Raw genomic sequence first — 18,163 nt, 5'->3', positions numbered from 1 at the left:
GGCGTGCCACCAAGCAGATGCTCCATCTGTTCCCGAGCATCAGATCAGGATTGAACACCACACTGGGATCTTAGGCTCTTGTTTGGCAACATGATTTGCTGTGATTTGAGTTTATTTAGATCGACAGGGAAGATGGGATTCAGCTGCCCTGGGGCCCATGAGGGGACCCCAGATCTGGACTCACTAAAGCACACTAGGCGCTCACAGGCTGTGTACAGGATGTGACAGGGTTATGCGCGAATGGCTAAGATTTCATCCTCGCTGTGTCTTCAACCTGTTTTCCGGTTGATTAAGGAGCAGGAGGGCGGCTGCTGGCCTGGGCTGAGTGCTCGATCGCCTCAGGTCAGCTGTGTCACTGCTCCTCTGCAGACGGACAGGCAGCCAGAGGTGTGCAGGACTTTCCCAGTTCTGTCCCACTGGGCTGAAGCGATTTTCGCCTGTGTTTTTTGGATATGTCACTCTACTGAGTGAGTGGAAATACTGCAAACAAGAGTGTGAGCTGCCTTCTGCTTAAAGATTTTCCTTCCTTATGCAATTCGGTGGGCAGAACGGTGGCACAGTGGTTAGCGTTACATTCCCTTGTAGTGCGAGGGCCCTGGGTTCAATTCCGGACCTATGGGTACTGTCTGTGTGGAGTTTGCATGGTCTCCCACGTTTGCGTGGGCTTTCAGCAGGTGCTCCTACTTCCTCCTCATAAGAACGCTGGTGGGTTAATGGTCTTCTAGGAAAACTGGCCCTGGTGTGAGTGTGTGTGTGTCTGTGTGTGTCCTGTGACGGACTGGCGTCCCATCCAGGGTGTACCCTGCCTTGCACCCATGGCTTGCTGGGAGATGCAACCCTGCATAGATAGAGGGGTTACAAAATAGAGGTAATTTGGCTCTCATGCTAGATTGCAGCAGAGGTTTGTTAAAAATAAAAACATTCAACACTTTATATCCGAGAAAGAAGTATATGGAAAAACATCCCTTGTAGTTTGTTTTAGTGTCTGTAAAGGCTGAATAATGTTGCCTTGTGCTGAACCGAAATCATATTTTCTTGTCTGTTGCCCTGTTTCACCATGAAGAAGGCTTATCTTTGCAGGCGCAAAGGGAGTATCACTGCACACTTTTAATAAATGGTGTCCCTGTAGACAGCTGGAGTTTAACTAGGTTGTGAATGAGATGCCTGAGCCCTTCCTTTTAAAAATGGCCTGTCTGTGCCATGCAGTACAGAATCAGAGTTTTCATGCGATTCACAGCAGATAAGATCTCAGTTGCGATCAGCTGTGGCTGTGTACTGAGGGATACAGTTTAGGAGAAATGTGAAAGGATTTGTGAGATTCAGCAGAAGAGCCTTGTACTCTACAGTTTCACATTTTCTCAAAGCATCCTATTCATTCCTCAGAACTGAAGCACTGCAGAATTTCCTGGAGATGTTCTCCACTTCGTAGTCTGTTCAAAGTCCCTGTAGTCTCTCTGTATCCTAAACGGGCAGCCTGGAGTGAAATGCAGAGATCAGTACAGCATCCTGGACACACTGACCTTCTGCTTGTGGAGGAAATGGGTTGGGACCCATTTAACACGTAGTGGTGCCAGCTGGCCCTACACTGACAGGACATCTTCAGATGGGGCAGGTTCGTCACCTGGCCTCTAAACGGAAACACGCTGGTTGACCAATCATTCTTTGCACATGGAAGGTGTCGCTTGATTATCAATGAGTGCTATTAAAATAAATACATTGTCTTGACTGTTTTATATACAGGATTTCTTAACTTGATCGGCCTCATCTTGCAGCTACCCATGTGGAAAATCTGCTGGCTGCCCTCTGAAAATTAATACGTCTTCCGAATTTGCCTGGACTCTTTGCAACAAGCTGGTAGTTAGGATCAGCTGTTCCGACCATCTGATTAGTGGAATCTTCTGCTGCCAATTAGAAAATTAAGCTCATGGTGTCCCTCTGCTTTAGTTTATAAGTTAATATGTTTCAGTTTTGAGGTAACGAATGCGGCCTGCGCCGGCCAAGATGGCATACAGCTGTGGACCAGCGATTACTCGGACAGCGACATGCCCGCTTCCGCACATCTGTCACAGCTGTGCTTGCCTTTAGTCACGTCTGTCTTTGACGCCCTAGCGAGCAACGTATAGACACCACGTAACAGCCTGGACGGTGACATTACACGTTTCCACCTGTCTGGAGGACGTTTAGCAACATGCTAAATAAATCGAGCTTTACCCCGCACGTTAAATGATTTTTATTTTCTTTATTTCCAGACGTATACAGTACACTCGGCTTTAAAATTCATCATACAATATTTACAAACAATATTTTATTCTCATTAAACAGGCTTTGTGCTATATGTGTTTTACTTTGCATTAAGCCGAAATACGGTGTGCTATACAGCACGGTTTCTGCAATACTGTGTTTACAACGTGTGGGTAGTCAGTTTGTGTTTTATGTACTCTGCTGCTTTATTTATCACACTGTATGCAGAAAACACATTCAAAAACGATCAATGACCATATACTGTACGCAACTCCCTAATGTTATAAAAGAATAAGCAAAACAAGCTACTATTAAAAACCGATACAAACTGTATCGTTTTATTTTAAACTCCGACAATCGCAGATCTGCTGTGCTTTAATTGGGTATGCTGTATGACGGACTGAACCGCTGGTCTCTGTAGCAACAGCAAATGGATCGTTTTTAATAGAGACGCCTTACAGGACCCAGCCGCTGCACAGAATGTGCTCTCTCCGCTGGGGCACAAGGTTAAACTGTTTCTGATGCAAATCTTAAAAGTATCCTATTCAGCTCTCCTCGTCTTGACAACAGCCCGGTAGTGTTTCCCGGGGCTTCCGCGGGCTTTGACACCCGATGTCTCTTCTTGGCCCGGCCCGGCTCGGCTCGGCTCGGCGGAGGTTTCTCCTTCCCAACTCCCGGACCTGCTTTTAACAGCCGGACCTCACCCTGTGGCGAGAGAGCGCGTACAGTATTCGGAAAGGAAAGCTGCCGGTCTCACATTAGAAGAGCTCCGAACGAGGTTTTGACAGGGCGTCTCGAAGTCTTTCTCGTTGAAGAATTTGCAGCGCTGGGAGCAGACTCATTCCACGAGCAACCCAGCCCTCCTATCTACCGGTTGTCGCTCCTGTCCGCAGCACGAGTCTCACCCAGATTCAGTGGAAGGTCAGGAGCAATAACAGCAACTGAAATAGTCAGTACAGTATATACTGTACGTACAGTATATACTAGGAACGATTACTGTACATGCAGTAAAATCCGTCCCGTTTTTGTAAGTGATCTGGCAGTCTGTGATGCTGTCATGTGGACCTTTGTGACAAGGTCTCTTTGTCATGCTGGAGCTGTAAAATAAATGTGTTGCTGTGGTTTAAAGTAAGATCAAAATGCTATCCTGAAAACCCCACAAAACAAGCTGTCCTATGGCAGCCCTAACCGGGAACAGCACATACTGTAATAATCTGACTTACCTATCCATCAGAACACTTTGTTCTTTGGAATTGTGAATGGCATGAACTGCTTTAATGAAAAAAAAAACTCTGACATGTTTGTCGATTGTTCAAATGAATTTTATTCCACACAAAAAGATTATAGTTCTGTACACATGTTGAACACCTTGTGTGTGCCTTTGCTCTATAGTCTCTGAATAACTCTTACCACAGGCAAGTCACAGCACCAAAGCCAACCAAGTAGCAGATGTTAGACAGACCTCAGGGATCCAAACAAGACTCATCTTCTCTTGTGTTTGCGCAACTAGAACTGCACTGCCGGGAGATCAGAGTTTGCTGATAAAAGCTCTCGGTTTACAGCAGTAACTGTCAGTGAAAATGCACCCACACAGAGCCGGCCTCTTTTAGTCAATAAATAAACTAACAGATTGAACAGCTGATGATATCACCCGTTAGTTACCAAGCTGCAAAATCTGGTTTGGCGTAAGGAGTTTAAAATACATTTTTGCTTTAAAAATATTCCTGCCGTTGAGGCGAGGTGGACAGAGACAGCAGCTGCAGGGCAGCTTGTGTCAAGGGCTCGGGGACATCAAAGGGCACTGACAAGGGCAATCCAGGTCTTCCCAGGAGTCAGCAGAGAAACACGCACCCTGGCTTCTTTAAACGAATGGCTGGATCAATTAACCGCTCACTACTGAACGAGCATGGTGGGCCGAATGACCTCCTCGTTCGGAACTGTTGTCACGCTCCAGCTGGATCAGTGCAGTGAAGGTTGAGGACGGCAGGCTTCAGTGCTGCTTCTGTCGCCAGCATCCGAAAAGGCGGAAAAACAATTCTAGCCCGAAGGCAGTATTTGTCGCAGGCCTGGACTGAGCGTTAGTGAATTATTTAGGCTTTTGCTTTGGTTACAGGTACTGGGGGAGAGGAGATCTAGGGATCTCGTTCAAGTATCCAAATTCCTCCGAGCTCCTCATAGAGCTGATGTGAATCATCACCCAGTGGACGCTGTTGGAAGCTACATGGAAGTGCCTATACAACAGAACAGGAGGCACTTCTTTACACACGGGGTTGTGAGAGCGTGGAACAAGCTGCCTAGCCACGTTGCTGAAGTCAATATTCTGGCTTTTGTAATAACAGTTTGTAATAACTGGATGAAGTGCTCGGGTCAATTTGATCCAAGCAACCCAAGGGGATAGGTGGATCACACATCCCTTGCTAACTGCAAGCTTTCCTGTGTCCTGAGCTGTCATGCTGCAGCCTGCAGTCCAGGTCTTGATGGGAGTCAGAGATCAGTAAGGCGGGTGGGGTGGCAGATGACAGCTCAGGACGGGCTGCCTTCCTCTTGGCCTGTGTGGGGGTTTTAGACTGCAGGGGAGGCGCCGAGCTCAGGGGCTGTGCAGCTGGACAGAGCTCAGCTGGGGTGCAGAGACGGGGGGGGGGGGCTGGACCAGCAGAGCAATGACATCAGCAACAGGAGGCTGAAAGAAAGAGATCAGGAGACACACCACGACCCCCTTGCCACTCCCCCCAAGTCAGCACTTACTTCCACGTTTTTAAAAACATGTCTTTTGTGGTGCGTCAGGGTACTCAAGCTTCCCAGAAAGACTGCAAAGTAATTAAGCGATTTCCCAGTAAAAGGTCTGGGCGAAAACAACAACCCGGAAAGTTCCTGCTTTTACAGGCAGAGTCACGGAGCTGCACTGCAAAGCGAAGGTTGGTTTCTACAGCAGGCAATGTCCTGCTGGTGCCGGTTTCAGAGTGAGCTAATGCAGCAGTACAGCGTGGGTCACTGAAGAGAGACAGAGCTGGGTGGGAAGATCCGTGGGCACTGTGGGGATGACAGCAGACCTGTACTACGTCATGGGTTGGAGGAATCATGGAGTAACATTCTGGGGATGTTTTGGGAACTTTATAGACTGATCTCAGTGCTTAGAAACAGCGCTGGCTGATGGTGGTGCATGCTGACCTATGACTGAGCTCTTTCGCAGTGCTGACGTGCTCTGTCACACTGGTTTTATTTTGACCTTTCCCCTTTCTACAGTCTTGTCTTTGCTGTCTGGTCTTTATTCCCAGACCACTTCCCAGCTCCGCATTAACAGCCCCGATAAAAAATTTGCAGGAATGTGATTGGAAAGCCCTAAAAATCAAGCTTAATTCTATTTATTTATTTTTTCTTCAAATTGTTTAGTCAATGCATATAGGCCACCTAGTGTTAAAAATGGATGCCCATCCAAAATGTTCACTTTTTTAAAACACAAAATTTAAAAAAAAACTGGTGAAATATTCAGGACCTAAGAAACCTTTTCTATATTCTTTTTAATTTAGACATCAGATAATAAAGTACAGCTCAGAGATGATTGTTTCACCCAATGAGCAGGTGTAGTTCAGACTGGGCCAGTGACAGAGGCATGACCTGCAACCTTGAGCCAGGGGCTGAGAGCTTAGTGTATGAGACAGGCTGACCGGCTTACTGACCAGAGACCTCTGACTATGGTCAGTCCCTCCTAGTGGGGAGAGAAACACTGAGACCTCAGTGCTGCTGTTCTCTGAGTGTCCAGCAGTGTTTGTGAAAGTGCCTCGGTTTTTAGTACCTTCTACTAATTATTCGGGGGGGGCAAATATTTTTGGTTGACCAGCAGTACATTGAGAATATTTCCTGCAATGTCAGCTGGCTGTAAACTGAGGCCTGGAGAATCAGCCAAAAATGTGTTGCTCCAGTGTAACAGAGCAGAGCCACCCAGCATCTTTAATGTCAGCGCCACAGTACTAGAAGATTAAAAAAAACAATGCATGCCTGCAGAGAATCACTGGTATTAGGATGTGTGCTTAAGTGGAACCTGTTAAAAAGGTGCTGTCATTTTTGTGCAGCCCAGCATTGCGATTTTTTGCAAAATTATAACAGGATTCCATCTGAAGAGTTTAAAATCAATTCTAGTGCAGAAGCATCCTGGCATAACAGGATATCAGGCAAGGAGATGTGTCCTTTCTGGTTGAATGGTGTTGGTAAGATTTTCACATGTGCGTATTTCTATTGGCCGATCAATCAGCCAATCAGCATCTTCCGAACAGACAGCTCTCATTGTCTGTTAACCACAAGCTGGCTTGCTCATCCGAAAAAAGGTCTTAAAGGCTTTAGTTTGAACAGTCATTATAACTGAGGCGCATTTTATTCTTGTAAATGTCCTAACATTATAATGTCATAGTTTAAGGCTCTCTTTTTTATTGGACATTAAGATGCATCATTTGTTATTGGGAATACACCTAAACAGTGTAAGAGTCTGGACATTGTTCCATGAATGAAATTGACTGGTAAATCTGAGAGTTAATGTACTATATTGTAACCTGCCATCAGAAAGAGGATCTATCTCCTAATACGTTCTACGTTATTGGGCAAACCTGCATTAAACTACAGCTGGAGTATCTGAACAAGTGGGATAAAAATATTTTGAGTTACAGTCCTGGGTACCACAAATACTGCCATTTATTTTCTAATCTTGTTGGATTTACTGCACTTTCGGCTCCCTAATTTTTAAGGGAGTAAAAGGGAATATTCTGTCATGATATGCAGTAATTTCTAGCTGGTTATGTCCCAGAGTGAGAAAAAATATATGACTTTTTTTGTTTGTCTAGACCATAGCCTGAATAGCTATACTCTGCATATGCCGCAATTGACCAAACTAAATTTCAATAAGAAATACATTTATTTCAATAAGAACATTGATATCTTGTTGAATATGAATTTATTTCTTCTTTATTTCAATAAGAAATACATTTAACTGTATCTGGGGAGAGACACACAAACACTAGTTCATTGTTTCTATCAGTCATCAGAGCAACACATGGGGTTCTTATTAACTCGCACAGGAAGACAGGACTGATCACCATGGTGAACACAGCACAGGCAGAATTTCTTCAATTCAAGCATTCAAAAATCGTGAAGGGGACTGACAAAGTCAGACTAAACAACTGCTAGCTGCTCCACAAAACCCAGCTGGGTGGTAAAATTACATCCACAAAGTATTGAACCGAGAAAAGCAAACCGTTCAATTGTGCTAAGTAATACTTCCACAAGGACAACAAGAATAGAGGGACACAAGCAGGTCAGATGCACTAGTGCAAGGCAATCTCTCTCTCCTCTCCATTCTCGAGCAGCGGAGAATAGGAGATTTGTTTGATTGATGGCACCAGTGTTCCTGATCAAGGAAGGGATTGACTACTTCAGCAATCACCAGCAAAACGGGGACCCCAGGGGTAGGAGGGGAAATTAAGGGGAATTGCACACAGGTCTGAAAATAGTTGGGAACAAAAATCAGACAGCCACTGATGTCTGGAACAGACCGCTGTCTGGGATTGTGGGATTGATTAGCTACTCACAGCCAAGCAAGCGCGACCAGCTGAATGGCTTCCCTCTGCTCTGTAACCTTCCTGAAGTTCTCAGGCCTGTGACAGGCCTCCTGCCACTTCGGCAGCTCTTGTTCCTGCGAAGAGCTCTGCACCGTGGGAGACAAGGTTAACTGATCGTAACCGAAGTGCGGACTCCTGTGTGGGGAGGAGATAATGTCGCAAATTCGGGCTGGGGTTTTAAGGGCAGGACAGTTTATCACAGGCTCTGCTGTAGACAAGGAAGAGACTGTCAAAGGCATTTAGAATCAGCTGATTCTATCTCTGGGACATTGCACCGAGATGCCAGCAAAGCAGACAGTCAAGGATAAAGTGAAGAGCACTGTTCTACGCTGCTGGGATGAAGCCCAAAAGCATTATGAGGGCTGCTCAGCGGAGAAGAAAGTGTGCTCAGATCGATAGAAAAGATGTCCGATAAACCTGGAATAATTAAGGAAAAACAACTAGGCGCACTGAAGTCAGCAGTGTCAAACCACCGACACAAGAGAAATTAAATAAAAATAATCCCACACTCAGCATTCAGAGGACAAATGTTTAAGATGATATAATTAATGTAATGATATATAATTGCTTTGCAGAACACAAGGACCTTATTGTGATCTGGAGTTAAAGAGAAAACGAATTGCAATTTATCCTGTTAGTCTGCAGAAAATTATCCCCCAAAAAGCACAATTAGCAAATCTGTGCTGCGCACACAGAAGTAACGTAATGTGAGCTGTGGCAGACAGAACAGGGAGCTGCACTCCAGTGTTCTTCACAACGTGCAGCTTGTTGACAGTGTCTGATTGCTGCTGCTCGGATCTCAACCCAAACTAAAATGCATGAGAATACATTGTCTCTCACAGCCTCCCTGCTCTGGCTTCCTGTGGATTTCAGAATACAATTGGTGCTGCTCACCTTCAAGGGCCTGTGCAGTCTGAGGACATCAATGAGCTCTTATACACCCGCAGACACCTTGTTTACAGACTACGAACTCTGGCCTTTCATCAGTCCCAATAGGAGGCTCCAAAAATGGGGAGGCAAGGAGAAATTTGAGGGGACCGGGAGATCCCCAGTGTCTGTGCTCTCTTACTCCAAGGCTGTGAAAGGATCTCCCAGCCCATACCAGATCTTGCAAGCCAGCACACACTTTCAAATCTTAAATCTTCGTTTTTAAAATCCAGATTTTAATTCAGTTTATTTTACCATTTTAATTTGGGTGCATCCTTATTGTTTACCGGACAGCGCTGTGAGGCTACCAGGAAAATAACTATATAAATAAAGGACAATTCTACTTTACATTACTTATGCAGCACACATTATAATCCACTAGTCTTTACTCTGCTGCTTATAGCAGTAGAGAGCTACTATAGGAGGGTGTACAATGATAATACCAGCTTCTGCACAGACATTGACCACAGACCTCCGCTTTCTGCCTCATCCAATGGACACAGAGCAAGTCAGCAACAGGCTCCCGGTGTCACACAGAGAGGTGAGGGCACAACCAGGACTGGACCGCCTGGTAGTTGGAGGTCTGCCATCTTTGGCTTTAAGAGTGAAGACCAGAGTTGAACTAACGATGGAGAAGTGCCCAGCAAAGCTCAGGGCCTCCACGTTTTGTACCACCACGCCAACATGTTTGGTCTCTTATATCTTTCCTTCATTTCCACCATAAATACAGCTAAGCCTGGGGAAAAAAGCTCTTGATAAGAGCAGTCAGTGCAACAGACTAGACAAAAAAAAAAACATGGTACCTGTCTGAATTAATCTGCCCTCTTGGATATTTCTGAATGCCCTGAGCCTAAGGCTGTAATGCTTTCCAGCTTCTGCTGGTTCTCTATTCTATTGTTCCTCCTCTGTCACACACCGCACACCTGCTGCAGAGATGAGTCCCTGACACATGCATGCACACCTACCCCAGGAAGGCTAATCCTCCTCACAGCAGAGAGCGGGGAGAGAGAGAGAGGGGGTGGGAGAGGAAGAGAGAAAGAGGAGAGAGAGAAACAGAGGGGGAGAAAGAAGGAAGAGAGAACAAAGAGAGAGGAATACAGTGTTGTCCAGCCGGTAGGCTACCCAGTGTCCTGCTCCTTGCAGTTTGTTGTCCCCTCTAATGCACGCTGCCCCGTTCTGACTGAGTGATCTTTATTCCGCTCCTCTCTGCCGAAAGCCGCGATAATCCAATATTTACAATCCCCTCGCGAGCGGATATTTTCGCTCGGATCTATAAACCCATTACTAACAGTGCTGCAGTGCTATTTATAAACCAGAATGGCTTCTTTCAGCTCTTTCAGGCTGGGTTTCTCTATCTCTCTCTCTCTCTCTCTCTCTCTCTCTCTCCTTTTCACCTCCATTCTCCTCTGATTCCCCTGCTCTCGGAGAGCAGTGTCAGAGACACGACCTGCTGTCCCCAGAGCCTCAAGTCTCCACATGTCTCCTGTACAGAGAGGACTACAAGGGGCTCTGATCCAAGTAGTCAAAATCCTCAAGGACATCGATAATGTCAAAAGTGAAATGCCAACCAGAGGACACAAGAGGAACCTAGTGCATTTTAAACCAAGAAAAGTGGAGAACCACACTTAAAATCAGGAATAGGAGGGTCTCCTTTACACAAAGGGCAGTGGGAGTGTGGAACACGCTACTCAACCACACCGTTGAAGCCAGTACCCTGTATCCGTTTCTTGCTTTTTTTTAAGGAAATGGATGAATATGATCCTCAAATCAACTAACTGCTAATTACCGAATGGGCTGGACAGGCTGAAGGGCCTCTTGTCTGTCACCTTTCCTATCTCCCTGCTGTTCAGTGTCTTTTCTGCTCTGTGGGTTGACCTGCTGGAGCAAAAGTCGTTTCTTTTGCTTCTACTGTGATGTGCGATTGCTCACACTTGAGCATACAGATGGGTAATTCAACGTATGTTAACTCTGACATAGAAGGGAGCACCAGTGAACATTTTGGAAAGGTAATATGATGCCAAAAGAACACTGATATGTTGGTCAGCACTTTGACAGAAGCCCTGAGCAAACCAAGCTAATCCCATTACTGTATAAACAATGCAGCCACGCTGAACTAGGATGGTGTGAAACCGTCTAAGCCTAATATAGCAGGAAATGGCAGAGCCCATTGCTGCTGAAGATGATGAGCAGAAACAAAGCCGTCACAGAATTCTTGGCAGGTAGCAGCCCTGTATCAGGTGACCAGTGGATTGCTGATACCAGAGAGTGCCCTGTCCTCTAAATCACCTCACTAGCTCATGAAGGACGTCTTTGCCCAAATGCGCAGAGAGATTTTATTCAACCCAGTGAATTTCTGAAACGCAGAAATCCAAACTATGTTCAAGTGCATTTAAAACTGAGACCAGGAGAAGCTTCTTCTTGACCCAAGGGTTTGTGGGAGTCTGAAACAACCTGCTCAGCCAGAGCAGAGCCTGCTCTTCTTTCGAAAAATGGCTTGATGAGTTCTTGGATCTACTAGATGAGCCTACTGGCCTCCTCTCGTTTGTGAATTTTCTTATGTTCTTAATGGTTTTCTACAAAATTGACATTCAAAATCTCTCTTTCTCTTGCTTGTCTTTCCATCTTCTCCCTCTCTGCATCTGTCTCCCTTACTCCTCTCTCTTTCCGTTTCTCCTCTCTTCTTTTTTCTTCTTCCTGCTCTCCCATCCTCACCCTGTCTCATTCTGGGCCCCCATCCCCTCTTTCCTTTCCTCCCTGCCCCTCCCACCAACTCTCTCCCTGACTCCTCCCACTATCATGACCCTCCCCCCTCTGACCATACCCATCTGGCCCCTCCCATTGCCCCTCCCACCTGTCTTGCACCGCCCTCTTATCCCTCCTCCCCCCGTACCCCACCCTCTGTCCTCTCTTTTCCACCCACCCACCCCGCCCTCTTGCTCCGTGTGCTTCTCTGTTTCTCAGCAGAACAGGAACAGAGGTACCCAGGCCCTGTGTGTGAAGAACACATCTTCCTTTGAACAGCAGCATCACCACCTGCTGCACTGCCTGGAGAAGACCACTGTGAGTACCTCCCACTGACACTGCCCGGCTTCTGTTCAGTCACTAATTCTCAATTCTGTCCAGTCGTTACAGGCTAGTAGTGTTTCTGTCCTCTTGCCCGATCTCACCAGATCTCAGAAACCTTGCATGTGTGTCAGGGCTTCGTGCACTGAGCCAGTTAGACTCCCCTCTGAAATCAAGACAGTGCCGAACTCTGTTGCAGAAGAGGACCCAGTCTTTTGGTCTTTTGCCATGACAGGGTTATCCAATGCCTAGGATGCTTGAATCGAATTCCAGGGATTAATGCCTACTTTCATCACACTGGTGCTGGGACACAGATTTCTCAGGCTGATGTCTCTAAGGTTGCTCAGAGAGAACAGGAGAAGAAGGAATTCAGAGGGGCAGAGTGTAACATGCTTCAATGCACTGAGTCAGAACTAGAATAGAAGACCTCCAAGAAATAATGGGTTGCTGCCATAAGGGGTGACCAGTAGGTGGTGCTCTTCAAATTGACTCAGAAATTCCAACAAAATCCAATGGTACTAGGTACTAGGACATTCCAGTCTTCAGATGAGATGTCGAATTATATTCACACATAATATTTTCCTATGTGCACGTACAGTATAAAGAGACACAAAGACGACCTAATCAGCTTCACCGCCTGTTGTCAGTCCGGAAACTAGTGTTTTGTATTTTAATTAGAAACAGAAATTTGAAAGTTGAATAACAATAATAATACAATGACTTTCTCATGCCGAGTCTCTAATCTCTAATGTGCTCTACTTGAGCTGCGATCGGCAGACAGGACAGCCTGTGGAAGGAACTTGAGCTTAGATCTCAGATCAGATCAAAGTCCAGCTGGCTTCCTGAACATCACTGTGACCAAGTGCCACAGAGAAGGTTCCTCTTGCAAAGCAGTCCGATCCATTTCAGGTTTTCAAGGCTGCCAGGTGCTGTGCTGAAGCAGAAGGGGGGAGTGCACAAGCCGGTGGCAGCCCGCTCTGACCTGCCTGCTCGCGTCTCTGCTTGCAGAATCACGAGTTCACGGACGAGCACACGTACAGCGAGGTGTGCATGGCGGAGTCGATGGGCTACAGGACCAGCCGCAGCACCTCCCTGTCCAGCCAGCAGGGCCTGTCCACCTCCTGCTGCCCGCGCCGCGCCAAGAGGAGGGCCATCCGCCTGGCCAACTCCACGGTGTCAGTCAGCCGGGGCAGCGTGCAGGAGCTGGACACGCTGCACGGACACAAGACCAGCGGGGTGCCGCAGAGGTGAGCCCCGCTCCAGCTCGGCCGGGAGCGTGCGGGAGGGAGGGGTTGGGACGAGTGTTTTTCCAGCTGCTGCTGCTGCTGGAAGGGTCAAGCTCGCGTTTCCCGAAACCCTTCGGATCCCTCGCCCCCCCCAGCTGCCTCCAGTCTGCTCTGCTTTTGAACAGACATCCGGTCCTACACTTCAGGGCGAGCGCTGGAGAACAGCGATCGTGAACCATGGAAATAACGGGACATTTCTTAAATCGGTGGTGGGACGTCAGTGTGTCACAACCCTCGGTCTGGATCAAATTCCTGGATTGGTGGCAGAAAGAGGAGGGGACAGGGATCAGGGATTGGGGATTGGGGATCCTGGGACAGATTTGGGCCACAGTGAGCTCAGCTTGCCACACCGAATGTGAAACTGGAATTTGAGCTTTTTCTCTGTACACTAAGATGGCAGGATCGCCATAGTCCTTAAGGTTACTTACTTTGCTCAAACACACACATAAAACCAATCTGTTTCCGTTTTGCTTTAGTGTCAAACCCGTAGCCACCATTTCATTTGACCTGGGCATACCTCCTTTGCTGGTGTGTACTTGCACAACAGAAAAGGTGATGTAGGGATCCAGTTCATCCAACCATTCGTTTTCGAACTGAATCATCCAGCACAGGGTTGCTGGAGCCTATCCCAGCAAGCAACAGGCAGAAGGCAGGATACATCCTGAACAGGATGCCAAGGCAGGGCAGATAGACACAAATGTGCACATGCTGAGATGTGGGCCAGTTTTCCCAGATGCCATTTAGTGGACTGTGGGAGAAAACCCACACGAACACTGGAAGAACATACAAACTCCACACAGACAGCACCTCAGGTTCCTGGGGCCTCACCAAGCCGATACCAGATGAGACTCAGCAGATCGTACTACTTCTCCAGTAGCAACCTGATTTGATTACATGTTAAGTGGAATCCACTGGCTCAGTGTGCAGGTGGCTAGTCACTGTAGACCCTTTTCCCAAGCTCACTGTCCCCCCTGGCACTAAACCCCACAGGGTCTCTTCCAGGACGTCCTCAAGTACAAATTCTTCCCTAATGGTGGCTTATTATTATGCACCACATTACATTATTATTTACCAAATTCTTCAAAAGACACTCAGCCGAGATGAACTGCAATACTGGCACCCTCTTTGCTGTTGCAAGGTTTTCTCTGCTTTCGGTTAATCATTCGAACTGTTAGTAAGTTACGTTGAATGCTACACTTTACACAGCTCTGCAGTTATCTGAGTTTTGTATATCGTACACTTGTGTTATTAATGGTAAGAGACCCCTGATAAGGACATAAGCCAGCTGAATTTAATAATTAAACATTAAGATGATGCTTCTGTGTCAGGCTATACATCATACATGTCCGCATAATAGTCAAACTGTACACAGTGTCAAAATGTAAAATCTCCCATTATATGGTGCTAAATACTGTATAAAGAGAAAATTGAAAGTCCCAGAATGGTAGTCAATGTGCTCATTTGAAAAAGTGCGATTTGGTGGGTTTCTGCAGCGCAGGACCAGGTAGAATCAGCTCGGTTCGTGTTCAGCTTCTTGTTCAAGATGCTGGACAGGTGATTGAAGCTGAAATTGTTTGCTGGAGTTTGCTGTCTTGTCAATGTGCCAAAGCAAGCCTTAAGGACGCCAATAAGAACCATCAGTGAAACTCAGCAGGTATATTTTGAGCTGTTTCAACAAATGTTGGATTCCTGCCTTAGCTCCTTTTCCATTTCAAGAAAGCACTCTTGACGTTTGGTGGTTAGGCACCTATACTTATTCCCTCTCTGCCTTTCAGCGCCTGCATGATTAACGATGCAGCTCTCGTTAAAAAAGCCAGCGAACTGACAGCTTGTGTTTCCTCCCAGTCTGCGAGAACCTTGCTCATGTTGCTCTCTTGCAGTAAAAGAAAGGAAAACAAGTAAATCTGGCTGCTACAAACAGATGTGTCCAGCACACCTCAGCCTTTCTACTCACGGCCCTTCAAAGGTCCTGAACCCCACCCCCAACCTAAAGCCCACTTTACCCCTCAGCACCACCCTGACCTGAAGCCCAGCCCTAATCAGAGCCCCAGCACCAGGATTTGTAACTGGAAGGTTGTGGGTTTGACCCCTGTGCTGGAGGCCCTTGATAGGGCGCTCATGATTGTGCTAGTGAAATGCCCAGTTGTGTAAATTAGCCCACCTTTAAGTTGCTCAGGCTGGAAATGTTGGTTGTTTTTACAGCAATGTGAAATTCTACACGAGGAAGCTGTTCCTTTCAAGAGGTCTGTTGCCGTGGTCCACTGTAACTTTCCCCAGACCAGGACTGCAGAAGCATGAACTCTGGCTTTCTTAACCTTTTCACTGTTCTGACTGAGCTTGACCTTTGCCCCCCTGTGCCCTCTCCCCAGCCGCTCCAGTCTGAACGCCAGGACCCAGGACATGAAGCTGAACTGTGACGATTCGGACTTCACCGCCGCCATTATCAGCATCCCCACGCCGCCGGCCAACACCCCCGATGAGAGCCTGCCGCCCTCGCCCGCCATCGCCGGCATCCTGCGCAACTCGCAGCAGCCCGGCAGCTCCTCCAGCTCCTACACCCATGAAACCGTCAAGATCTCGTCGTTGTAACCCCTGCCTGGCACTCTCTCTCCACGGGGAGAGGGGCAGAGGGAGGGAGTCCGGGCGACGGAGATCTTAAAGCAAATCACCGCGGCGGACAAACTTCTAGAGGGAAGGCAGGAACACGCAGCCGTGTTCCAGCAGCAACAACAACAACAAAAAAAACACAAAACAACTTTTCTACAGGATCGAACATGCGGTGGAAAAACATAATGTTGCTTCCTCAATCACGGGACAAAAGGAATTTAGAAGAAACTTTTAATCCGGTTGACAAGGGAAAACGATAAATTAAACAGAAAAAACGCTATAAGGTACTGACGCACGGCGGGAAGAAGCACCGCGAGGAAGCCGGAAGGGGCGGGGACTCTTGTAGAAATGGCGGATGTGACGGAGCCGGGCGAGAGGACTCCGCAGACGCCTTCTCAGGGCAGGAAGAGGACAGCGATAGTGAGAACTGGAGAGGGAGCGGTTTATTCGGAGGTAGAAATACTTGCTTCCGCCGAGGAAAGTCACTTTTACGATATGCAAACTAAACACAAACACAAGAAGCCAGCCAGTGGAGTAAGGCAGGTTCATAACTGAAATGCTAGATTTAAATAAAAGCTTCCAGGGCAACGCATAGAGACGAAAATACAAATTGAAATATATATATAAATGCAAATTTACACAGAAAGATACTGTATTCCGCATTAGATGTAGTCACACGAGGACCAGAAAATCAACCCGAAGGAGAAATCTAGTTGAAGTGTTCTACCGGATTTTGTATCGCGCTTCCGAGACTCACACGCATCTCCTAGACCTTGCGGACAGAGAGTCCCGGCGGCGCGCTGACTCGCTCGCTATCATTGCATGCTGTTGTCGGCCGGGGAGAGGAGGGCGCCCCGCCGCCTGTTGCATGTTAAAACGAGTTCTTTTTTTCAATTGTTATTTTTTTCTTTCTGATCACAACGACAAAAAAAAACTAAAACTTAAAAAAAAAGAGAGACTATTTCAAATGCTGTGCAGGAATTGTAACTTTTAAGAAAAAAATGAAAAAGACATTCAGGCATGATCCTCGTGGCCGGGGGGGAGCCGCGAGAGCTCGTGTTGCCTCGTCACCCATATGCATGGATACCGTTGTAGGTATTTTAAATGTTTTCTCCTTGTTAAATAAAACGGAAAGGATGAAGGGATCACGCAGTGGGATGTGTCAACTCTGTATGCGAGAGACATCTTGGGCCCTTGGCCTGTGGGGAGACGCGCCTCGTGTTCGGGTCGTGAAACACTGTGAAATACCTGCTTGGGTGCGTTTGTTTCTCTCTCGTTCCTCATTGTGGCCTAAAAAACAAACCCCGCTTGTATGACGTCATTTTTTTAAAATCCAGACGAGGACAGCAGCCGATTTTGTGATGGCTGCACCACGCCACGGAAGCCATCTTGTTTTCGTCTGTTGGATCAGCTGCTACCCTTGTTCTGTTGGGCGGTAGAAAATTTGCATTAAGCGCACGTACAAGGAATAATGGTGCAGTAAGGTAAATGAATACGGTGACAGCGAGGCCCGAGCGGATGGCCGCACAAGCCACTGAACCATTCAGAACGGGGGAGTGGGACTGTGGGCGCCCTGCAGGCTTGGACAGGTCACGCTGCCAGGGTGAGAGTTCAAAAGGTCAGCCCAGCCGAGAGCCGGGCGCTCACAGGTGATCTCCACAGGCGAGTCCAGAGCAGGAGCGTGGACATGAGAGGAGCCATTCGGCACACCTGGCCAGTCTGCTAGTTTGCAGTGAATTGATCTGAGAATCTCATCCGGCTGTTTCCTGAAGGAAACCAGGGTATCGGCTTCAGCTGCAGGGCAGGGGGCAGTGGGGAGTGGGCAGTGGGCAGTGGGCAGGGCTGGTGCGTTCTGCAGCTGGGGAATGGAGGGGTAATGGAGAGAGAGGGGACTGGAGGCAGGTAGGAGCAGCACTGCGTATTAACTGGGCTTTTGGATCCGACACAGGCAGTGCAGGAACAACAGGGAGCCAGCAGAAAGACTGGTATGGTGGAGTAGCATCATGACCAGTATTGCTCGAGAGTAGTCTCTTGCCCGAGAGTGAGACGGTTCCGTTGATGCTGGTCCCAGATAGTTCTTTATTGAAACTGGGCCATCCAGGTGTGAAATGGAGAGAGCTGCACTCCTGCTCGCAGTGCAGGGAAGAGTTGAACTTGCTGCCTTGCAGAGCGGCGATCCCAGAGCCTGGCTGGGTGCCTGTGGGTTTGCACTGATGTCGCTTACTGCTGATGTTTGTTCCTCCTTTAGATCAGCAGCAACGTTGTTGCTATTGCAAAAGGAGGTAGCTAACCTGGTGGTACTTTGAGATTGAGAGTATTTCCAGATCCCAGCACCTATCCACAGGAGAAGATCCTGCAGAACTCCTGATCCTACAGAAGGTTAAGGGATGCTTGCAGGAGCCTGTATAGGATTGTAGCATCATGTGTTCTGAA

General features: G+C 47.4%; 1 protein-coding gene across 12 annotated transcripts in view; it reads left to right on the top strand.

The window, feature by feature from the left end:
- The window catches only part of kcnd1 (potassium voltage-gated channel, Shal-related subfamily, member 1), a 99,460-nt gene extending 82,585 nt beyond the window's left edge, over nucleotides 1-16,875 (top strand). For 11 of the 12 annotated variants that reach the window (XM_069184416.1, XM_069184415.1, XM_069184448.1 and 8 more), the window contains 3 exons: nucleotides 11,736-11,834; nucleotides 12,846-13,084; nucleotides 15,493-16,875. In XM_069184416.1, coding sequence (XP_069040517.1) covers nucleotides 11,736-11,834; nucleotides 12,846-13,084; nucleotides 15,493-15,712 — 558 coding nt within the window. In that variant the 3' untranslated portion in view covers nucleotides 15,713-16,875. The remainder of the gene's footprint in view (nucleotides 1-11,735; nucleotides 11,835-12,845; nucleotides 13,085-15,492) is intronic. The other variant, XM_069184456.1, reaches the window with a different exon arrangement.
- The last annotated feature ends 1,288 nt before the right edge of the window (nucleotides 16,876-18,163 follow it).

The sequence above is a fragment of the Lepisosteus oculatus genome, chromosome 2, assembly GCF_040954835.1.
Source record: "Lepisosteus oculatus isolate fLepOcu1 chromosome 2, fLepOcu1.hap2, whole genome shotgun sequence".
Lineage (NCBI taxonomy): Eukaryota > Metazoa > Chordata > Actinopteri > Semionotiformes > Lepisosteidae > Lepisosteus > Lepisosteus oculatus.
This window is presented reverse-complemented; position numbering and strand designations above follow the sequence as displayed.